This window comes from Arachis ipaensis, chromosome B8 (genome assembly GCF_059453495.1).
Source record: "Arachis ipaensis isolate K30076 ecotype BB chromosome B8, ASM5945349v1, whole genome shotgun sequence".
Taxonomy (NCBI): Eukaryota; Viridiplantae; Streptophyta; class Magnoliopsida; order Fabales; family Fabaceae; genus Arachis; species Arachis ipaensis.
Window position 1 is genome coordinate 33,800,438 of NC_142443.1, and position 10,513 is coordinate 33,810,950.

The following is a 10,513-nucleotide window of genomic DNA, read 5'->3' on the forward strand; positions in this document are numbered from 1 at the left end:
GTCGTTACTTCTCCCAGCCGTCACTGCTTCTCCCCTCACTTCGCCATGTTCGTTGTTATATTGGTCGTTTGTGGGTTATGCTTCTTCTACTTTTACTTTGCTGCTTTTGCTTCTGTCTTTTGTCGGTGCCTCACCTGGTCGTCAGAAAGCTCAGAGCCTCTGCTCCCTCAGGTCAGTGCCTCTACTATTGACCTATTGACTATTGTTATGGAATTGGAATTGGTATATTAGTTAAAATCTGTTCTTGAATTGGTATATTAGTTAAAATCTGTTCTTGAATTGGTATATTAGTTAAAATCTGGTTGATATATTAGTTAAATTTGTTCTTGAATTTTAGTTAAAATTGCTGTATTTTCCCTGTTGCTGTTGCTAGTTGCTGTGTTGGTAATTTGGTATATAGTTTTTTAGTTGCTGGTTGCTGCTAATTGCTATTGTATTTTACTGTGGTTTTTTTAGAGCTGTTGTTGTTTGTTACTGGTTTGTTTAAAGTTGCTGTTAGTTGAATCAGGGAACTTTGGTGAAATGGTGGTGGTTGATATGTTGCTTAAAAACTTATTTAAGCAAATCTTTTGTTGCTGAAAATATTTTTGGTTTCTTTGCTAGAATTTTAAAAATGGCTTCATCTCAAACACCATCAGAAACGCCACCATCTCAAGAACAAGCATCATCAGCAACTCCACCCCTGATCTTACCACTAAAAGAGTTTATAATAATAGAGGAAAGACTGATCCAGCTTGGGGTCATTGTAAACAAATTGTGGAAAAAATAGGGAAAATTACTATGATGTGCATATATTGTGACAAACCTGTTAGGGGAGGTGGGATTAATCGATTTAAGTATCACTTGGCTGGAAAAGGAGGAGATGTTGAAAAGTGCAAAAAGGTTCCACCTGCTGTTGCTCATCAATTTGGGCAAAATATTGAAGAATTTATGAATAAGAAAAGAAAAACTCAAGAAAATTATGCAGAAAGTTATGGAGCACGTGATGATGTTGAAAGAGAATTTGATAGAATGGAAGAGCTTGAAGCACGGCAGCAACAACTCCAACATTCAAGGACAAGGTTGCCACCACCTGCAGCTAGGAAAAGGAAAAAAAACTACTGGAATAGAGACGTTTTTTCCATCTTCAACAACACTTGGAGCCCAACCAACGATAAAACGTGTATTGCAAAGTAAAGAAATTGTGGAAAAATGTGACATTGCCATTGCAAAGTGGATGGTTGATGCTTGTGTGCCATTTAATGCAGTTAATTCAGCATATTACCAACCAATGATTGATGCTATTGCAAACATGGGTGTAGGATATAAAGGTCCAAACTTTGGTAGAGTTCGTGGGTATTTGTTGAGTAAGTTGGTGGATTATGTGAAAAAGATTATTGAACAGTATCATGAAATTTGGAAGCGAACTGGATGTACTATCATGGCTAATGGATGGACTGATCGTTGTAGGCGCACTTTAATTAACTTCTTGGTTTATTGTCCTAAAGGAACTATCTTCCTAAAGTCTGTTGATGCTTCTCATGCCTCCAAGACTGCTGAATTATTGTTTAAGCTTTTTAAGGATGTTGTCAACTTTGTCGGTCCTGAAAATGTTGTTCACATAGTGACGGACAATGCTGCAAATTATGTTGCTGCTGGAAGGTTGTTGGAAGCTGAATTCCCTAAGTTGTATTGGTCTCCTTGTGCTGCGCATTGTATTAATTTGATGTTGCAAGATATTGGAAAGTTGAATGAAGTCAGTGAGACAGTTTCACATGCTTCAAAGATTACTAAATACATATATAATCATTGTCATCCATTGTATCTTATGAGAAAGTTTACTGGTGGACGAGAAATACTTCGTCCAGCTCCAACTCACTTTGCTACCAATTTCATAGCTTTGCAAAGTATTCTAGCTCAAAAAGATGCATTAAGAGATATGGTAACTTTTTAAAGAATGGACAATCTCAGCCTACTCCAAAGAAGCTAAAGCTAAAATATTTGTGGATCAAGTTTTAGACTCTAAGTTTTGGAATCAATGTACAGATGTTGTCAAACTTACTGAGCCACTTGTTCGTGTGCTTCGTATTGTGGATAGTGAAGATAAAGCTGCAATGGGTTTTCTTTATCAAGCTTTTAATATGGCTAGAGAAGAGATGGTGAAGAGGTTTCGACGAAGAAAGAAGATTGTGGAGCCTTACTTGAAGATTTTGGATACTCGTTGGGATTCACAACTTAAAAAAAATTTTCATGCTGCTGGCTATTGGTTAAACCCTGCTTTTCGATTCAACGCTGCTGAATTTGAAAAATATAAGCAAACCACTTCTGGCCTACTAGATGTAATTGAGAAATATTCATATGATGATCTAGAATTGAATACTAAGTTGACAAGTGAGAAGAGAATATATTCTAATGCTGAAGATGATTTTGGAAGACAATCTGCACTGTGTGAACGAAGCACAGTGATGCCAGGTAAATATATTTATTTAGTTTTATCTTTCTTTATTCGTTTATTTATTTAAAAAGGCTAATTGTAATGCATTGCCTCTTTTGATTTTAAGACCAATGGTGGGAATCTTATGGAACTGGAGCACCAAATTTACAAAAGTTAGCCATTCATGTTTTAAGTCAAACTTGTAGTTCTTCTGGTTGTGAGTGAAATTGGAGTATTTTTGAACACATCCACACAAAGAAGAGGAATCGGTTAGAACATCAAAAGCTTAATGATCTTGTTTTCGTTCATTATAACTTGAGGCTACAACAAAGGTATCTTCTATAATTATTTATCTAATTTTAAAAAGTATTGTTCATTAAAATTTAATCTTTAGTTTAGTAATTACATAACTTGATAACATAGGAATCTAATGAGAAAGCAAAGCTATGATCCAATTTGTCTTGATACATTTGATGACTATTCGGATTGGATATTGGAAGATTCACCGCCATTTTTAACTCCTGAAGAGGTTGATACTCTACGAAATGATTTGGCAAATATGTCCATTCAACCAACTTTGGATGATCTTGGTAAATTCTTCAATTGCTTGAATATTTTAATTGTCAGTTGCTATTACGAATTATTCTTGATATTGATTTGTCAAAAATACACAAATGTAGATAAATTAAATTTGGAAGATGACCAAGATAATGATGGACCAAGTAACAATGCTATGGAAGATATGGATACAAATCAAAATGAGGGAAATGTTGATCAAGCTCCTAATTTTCCCTATCAAGATGTTGATGCCAACTTTGAGCTCACCCCTTGGACTTGATTTAATGATTGTGTTATCTTTAACTTGCTCTTGTTGATTTAAATTGAGAACATATTTATACTAGAAACTAGTTTATTAACTCTTCTTTTAGATTATTAGTTATGTTTAAGACTTGATATTTGATTATTAATGTTTGTAAGACTCGCATTTTAAGATTTAAGACATTATTTCAATTTTATTAATATTATTTTATATTTTTTTAGTTATGACCGGGTTAACCGGGTGAATTAGTGACCCACCAGTTGAACCAGTAAGCCGGTGACTTGGTCATATGACCGGATTGATTACCGGTTCGGTTCTGATAACTATGCTCAAAACCAAACCTGGAGCAAGTGGAATCACTCTACTGCATCTACCCAGGCAGGTATGTCTCACCATATCCCGGAATAAGAGGATCAATGCCACTGCATCTACCTAGACAGGTGTTTAAAAGATCAACCTGGAGCGAGTGGAATCACCACTACTGTCGCTACTACCCAGGCGTCACAATCTCTGACCTGGAGCAAGTGGGACGAACCACAACCCTTGCGTCTACTCGGGGAGCCTCTATACTAATCAACCTGGAGCAAGTGGGGCGCAACTACAACCCTTGCATCTTCCCAGGAGGTACATTCTCATATGCCCAGGAGGAACCAAAGAGGGGATCCTAACCTCCCACCATCTCGCAGGGGGCGATTTTACAATACCAGGAGAAACAAGGAAGGGGATCCTCACCTTCCTTCATCTTTCTGGGGTCGCACTTCCGAGAAAGAGACCTCAAGATAAAACAATCATTCAACGCCATATTTTCATTCTCAGCCATAAATCAATATTTATCATAGCCATCCGGCTCATGGCATAACCCATAACTAGCCAATAATCATTATCCAATACAGCCCATTGGCTCACGGCATACACCGCACTTCCATCATCACCCTCAGCAACTCATACAGTCATCATTAATCATAACTCATCATTAATTATCCCCTTACTTCATCCACAAGTTACCACATCTTCTAGTCTCTTCCCATCGCTAGGCATACTATGAGTATTCCAGACAAAAAGGCTGAGAATGGAGACTTAGAAGTCTGAAATTTGGCTTTAAAAACTCAAAATAAGCTTTGGGGTGAAAAACGGGGTCACGCGTGCGCGTCGCCCACGCGCACGCGTGAATGGGAGAAAAGCCAAGTGACGCCTGCGCGTCAGCCACGCATACGCGTGGGTGCGTTTTGTGCCCCAGGCACAAAACCAGCACAACTCCGGCACAACTCTCGGGAATTTTGGCTGGGCAACTGATTTAGCCCATCGATGCGTACACGTCGTCCAGGCGTACGCGTGGATGGCGAATATTTGAAAATGACGCGTGCGCGTTGGCCACGCATACGCGTGGGTGTGCGTTCTGCCAAAAATTTTACTAAGTTAAAAAGCTGCAGAATTTCATTTTAAAACCTCAAACTCCCACCACACATAACTTCTTCTACAAAATTTTTTTTTCAACCATTTCTGAATCGTTGGAAAGATCTTTGAATAGACTTTCATGAAAATCCATTTTTTGAATAATTCCAAACTCCGTGGATCGAGTTACGGACCGCCAAAGTTGGTCAAAATCAGTTTTTACCCCAAAACTAGAAAGTACCAATTTTTCTAATGTTCACAAGCCAAATTCATTTCCACTCATCCAAATGACCACAACCCAACCCCATTAACACAATCACACTCAACAAAACCAAACCTACCTCCTTTACACAATTTCACCTAAAAACTATCAAATTCCACACCTCAATTCCTCAAACCGTATTATTCAATAACCAAACCAATTATTCACACATGAAATATCTAAATCCATCCAATCTCTTATATCATCACATAATACACATATCAACTTATCTTCCTCACCTTTTTCCGGCCTCCGGCCCAAAATCCATGGCCTTCGGCCCAAATTCACAATATAAATGCATATTCCACAAACCAACATTCATTATCCAATTCATCAAATTCTCAACACACCAAACATACAAATCCATACAATTCTCAACTCAATCATTAATTCACATTACATATCAACTATGCATATTAGCACCAACCATTTACACAATCCAAACTTAATCCTAGGGGCATCTAGCCTAGAAATTCTCATCACACCACACGGTACTTAAATGAAACTTAAACCGTACCTCTTGTAGCCAAATTAATTGAGCTTCTTCTTGGAAGTTTCCACCAAGGCACCAACCCTTAGCTCCAAGCCTCACCAAAGCTCCTCAAGCAACACCAACCTCCCAATTATGCCCCAAAATCACCAAATACACTAACATAACCAATTTCACATATATACATTAACCTAGGATTCATGAAAATAATAAATCACAAGGGTTGGAGGGTTCCTTACCTTAACCCACGAAATTTTATGATGAATATCACCAATGTCTCATACTAGAGCACCCCTAAACAACCAAAATCACAAGATTTCCTCAAAACCCAAATCAAATTCAAAATACAAGGGGAAAAACGAAACTGGGCAGAGGAGAGTGGATTACTCACCACAAAACTTAGATAGAATTTTATAGGATGAGAAGAGCGACATGTGGCCGCAAACGGCTCGTCAATCGGAGTTCCGGAGAGAAAGTTATGACGATTTGAAGTTTGGAAGGCTAGGTTTCCTTCCTCTCTACTCTCTAGCCGCCCCTACCCTCTTTCTTTAGGGTAAATGAGCTGAAATGCTCATGACTAATGTTTATATATGTTGGGTCTTGGGCTCACTTGTGCCCGGTTCACTTATTTTTGTCCGTTTTGGGCCAAAACCTTCAAGATTAGAGCTTTAAATCACATTTTAAATATTTCTACCCATCCTAATTATAAATCCTAATTTCTTAGGCTTATTCACTTATAATTAATTTTCTCAGCTGCAGTACCAGACAGATCTCAGTCGATACTTCTGGTCAAGATTCCAGTGCGCGTTTTTATGCAGAAAACTATGTTTTCCGACTCAGAAAAATTCACTAAGTCCAAATATCATATTTAAATTATCAAATTCCGAGTGCTAGATTTTTAACCATATTTTCTTCTATTAAATTTATTATTTAATTAATTACGATTTGACCGGATTTTACAATAAACTTGAGATATGGATGATGGATGAGGAGATTGGAACTTGCAAATGAGTTGAGATTGATCTGAGATTGATAAACTTGAGGTATACTGATATTGGCTAATGAGTTGTGCTGTATTACTGAATTGTTATGTTTGGTAAGTCGCTGTGCGCCTTGGCAAGGGCTGTGGCAGTCTCTTGCTTGTCGAGGTGGTAGTGCCGGCATAGGGGTCGAGGCAGTCTCCTGCCTACGTTGAGATGTGAGGACTGTGGCAATCTCCCGCTCACATAAGTTTTCTGCCGCCAGAGTGAACTCGGGCACTATAACCCACGGGGCACAAGATAAAGTGTTGGGCACTAAAAAGAGTGAGCAGCGCACTATACCCCTGGTCGTGGCAAAAAGGCGACATCCCAGGGATGTGTCGGGTTAGCATTTTGAACCGACAAGTGATATCACGAGACAAATAGGATAGATATTCATCATATGCATCTTCTATATGCCTGCTTACTTTGATTACTTGAGTTTTTCCTATTTGAATAACATGCCTAAATGCTAGTTGAACTACCTGCTGTATATGTATATTACTTGTGTTTTACATGGTTGCATTAAATGTGTTTTACTGGCATTGAGGAGGATCGGGAGGCGGTGGGGATGGGATCGCACGGAGGTTAGGTTGGCGAAGGCTGTGGGATACAACGGCACGACTAGTATTAGTTAGAAATCTACTAAGTTTAGATAACCCTGTTTATGGTTTATGGTTTAATTTATTTATTTTTTGTTAAGCTTGAATATCTGTGATGTTCAAAAGTTCTAGGATTGCCTTTGGCGTCCCGGAACCTTATATCTTAAATATTGGACACTGTTACCATACTGAGAACCTCTGGTTCTCATACCATATGTTGTTGTTGATTTTCAGATGCAGGTCATAATTCACCTTGGTGAAATTGTGGACATGGTGACAGAGCAGACTATGGTTTCTTCCTAGTTTATTTCTGTTTTATTCTGTTGTAGTACTCTCTCTCACCCTTTCTATTTTAGACTTTATGGCCTTAGAGGCTTACTTGAGAGATAAGTTGTATAAGCTGTTTTTAACTCAAAAACTCTGTATTTTTTGTTTGTAACTAGTCGGCCTAAACTCTGTGGGCTACGACTAGAGTTCTTTTGTTTATCATACTTATGTACATCCATCTTGACTATTATTATATTAAGTCTCATGTTGTATCATGTGTTTTTACGCTTTTAGTTATCGTGTGTGAACACCTCGCACTTGTAAATTCGCTTTATGCAATTTTGAACTTTATTCCGTCATTGGGCTCCTAGTATTATTATCTCCTTCTATATTTATTAATGCATGAGCTTTAGAACTCTCGTAGCATCTTGTTATCCTTCGCTTTACGGCTAAAGGTAATTCTTAGGGTAACGAGGTGTTACACTGTGAGAAAAGAGTTTTTGTCACGTGGTTAAGTTGCAATCGAAGTAGGGGCCTTTTTCAGAAAACTATACTTTATAATTTGGAGTTGTTATATATGGATACTGATGTGAGAAATATATCTTTAGTGATTGTATAAGTCTTATGTATTGCTTGGTTGTCTTGGTTGGATATGGGGTTTGTTTGACTAGATTATTGTTTGGTTTTGTTAGACGGACGGTTCTTGAAGTTGTTTCCTTAAAGTTTTGAAATTGAGTTTAATCTGTTGAAAATGAAGTTGTTTCTTGAAATATGAGAATGATATGAATTTCCGGGATTAGTCTGGTTTTAAACTAATTTGGTTTTGAACCCGTGGAAGGGGATGCATAATGGTTTGTTTGGGACCCAAAAAGGGTGGCAAAGTCCAAGTTTTAGGGGAGATGCTGGCAAATTTTTATGAAATTTAAGATTCTATTTTAAAATATGATTTAGAAAAGGAATGAATTTACGAGGTTCTATTATTTGGTTCTTGATTTATTAAGAAATAGGTGTTTCGAGTTTAATCTGTTTAAGGAAAGTTTATGTTTTAAGATTGATTTAAATATGAAAGAACCTATGTTTTGAAGTTTGATTAAAGAAGTACTTTTGGAGGAGTTTTAGTGGATTTTAAAAGAAATTGAACGTTGATTAATTAAATTCGTTTTGCTTTTGAAGTATTCTTTAAATTTTGACTTAGCAAGACTAAACAATTCCAAGCCTTGGAAAGGTTTCCGATTTAAGAATGAAATGAAATTGGTTTTTGGGCTTAAATAACTTTGGTTTTGAAAATGGTTCGGAACTTTTGGCTTACATGCCTTGTTGTTGATTTCTAATCTTCGTTTTAATTTATTTCAATTTAACTAACTATGATTCTGAGGATTTCTAAAGAATTTAAGAAATGAGGCAGGTTATTTTTCCTAGAGTCTTGAGTCTTTGCCAAGGTTGTCAATTAATAACCCTGATTTGAAATAGTAAAAAAAATTCCTTTTGATATGATATTTTTGAAAGTCTTTTAGAAGTTTTGAAAGAGAATTGATTTTGAGGAAAAAGTGGATTATGAACTTGGAATAATTTGAGATTTGAGGAATTTTGAATTTTGAGACAAATATGAGTTTGATTTTGGTTTTTAAAGAAAAGTGATTTGAGGAGAAAGTGATATATGGCAGGAATGATATTTTGACTTGATATGAAGTGTTAATAAAGTGCGAAAATGATGATGAATGAATATGTGACTTTGCACTTCTTTTATCTAAGATACGAGTTTCCCTGGGTAAAGTACCGTGGCTTGCCACCACGTGTTCCAAGGTGAGACTCGATACTCTGTTGACCCTACATCGTAAGGATGACCGGAAACTTATAAATTCCTGAGAAGGTTAACCCCCAATCAGTAGAATTTTATATATACGAATTATGAATGAGAAGAGAAAAAGCTATGCATAGACTCATGGGGATGCACGACGGGGGACAGTCCAGGGTTTAGCAGCCGAACTTTTTGGGTTGGCTTGATAACCGACAGATGAGACTCATCAGCCATGGGCAGGCATTCATGATAGCATCTATGTGACATTGTTTGGGTGTGCATATTGTAATTGGTTTACCTATGTGAATAATTATGTTTAATTGCTAATTGCTCTACTTGATGTAACTGCTTGATTGTGTTTGAACTTTCTTACTTATGTTTGTGACTGAAAATTGGTTGGATTGACTGTTGATTGAATTATTTGGGCCTATGGCCGTGGTTGATTATGAGATGGGCCAAAGGCTGTGTTTGATTTGAGCTTTTGGTTTAGAAAAGTATGAAAAACTAAACTGGTTCAGCATAGACTTAATGAACCTATGCTTGGAACAGTTTGGTCATTCATGCTATTTAGGAAAAACTTTTAAAAAGGCTTTTGGACTTTTGAGAAATTAACAGCTTTCTCTTTCAGAAAGGATTTTGGATTTCGAATATTAAATCTTTGGTTTTGAAAAGATGCATAAGGCGTTTATTAATCACTATATTTTAAAAATAGTTTTATTTCACATATCCTATTATAGTAGTTCTCTAACCCCATAGTGAGAACCAGCGAAGACGATGTTCTCACTCCCCTACAGGTCTTTTCCTTTTAGGTTACGAACGACAAAGTTCGGAAGAGCCTATTTTATTTCTTTTCTGTTCAAACGATGTTTTATGTTGTATTAGTTACTTTTTTCCTCGCCTTTCTATGTAAAAGTTTTTATAAGAGAGATAGGAATTTGATTATGTAATGCTTGTAAATTAATATGTATATATATGTATTCTTTATGAGTATTGTAATTTATATTTTAAGTATGGATGTGTGTTTTGAAAAATTCGGTTTAAGTTTTAAACAGGCTCATATTTTAGTATTAAATATTTTAAGAGTCATCGTAATATCCGATCTATCAGAGTGGCACATCCAGAAGCGTGATATTTTGATAGTTAGGGTATTACGTAGCGCATGGCTTACAACTATAATTTGATGATGAAAGAATGAGATAAAAAAAAGGTATAATGAGTGTGAGTTACTAGCACTTTATAGCAGCGTGTGTTAATTGAAATACCACATTTTAATATTTTGTTACAGTTTAAAACTCTCTTGAATATGAAATAAGTTATTGAATGTGTTGTTTGGTTTGTGCTTAGAATTGAGTAGGCCTTACTCTAAGGATGGAGAATTTTCTGAAAAAGAAGACAAAATAATTTGCAGCCTCTATATATGTTAATAGTGGAAGCAGGTATTACTAGATAT

General features: G+C 36.5%; 1 protein-coding gene across 1 annotated transcript; it reads left to right on the forward strand.

Annotated features, from left to right (window-relative positions):
* Window positions 1-973: 973 nt before the first annotated feature.
* LOC107610896 (uncharacterized) lies at window positions 974-3,251 on the forward strand. The gene is made up of 4 exons (XM_021108202.1): window positions 974-1,886; window positions 2,026-2,451; window positions 2,914-3,003; window positions 3,094-3,251. Exons 1-4 carry the CDS (start codon window positions 974-976, stop codon window positions 3,249-3,251), a joined length of 1,587 nt encoding a protein of 528 aa, XP_020963861.1.
* The last annotated feature ends 7,262 nt before the right edge of the window (window positions 3,252-10,513 follow it).

What these genes read in the sequence shown, in the direction of transcription:
- LOC107610896 (XM_021108202.1), top strand. Translation starts at nt 974, where the DNA reads ATGGAGCACGTGATGATGTTGAAAGAGAATTTGATAGAATGGAAGAGC. An exon ending in CAATTTCATAGCTTTGCAAA is followed by an intron (nt 1,887 to 2,025) that starts GTATTCTAGCTC and finishes ATCAATGTACAG; the next exon opens with ATGTTGTCAAACTTACTGAG. An exon ending in ACCAACTTTGGATGATCTTG is followed by an intron (nt 3,004 to 3,093) that starts GTAAATTCTTCA and finishes ACACAAATGTAG; the next exon opens with ATAAATTAAATTTGGAAGAT.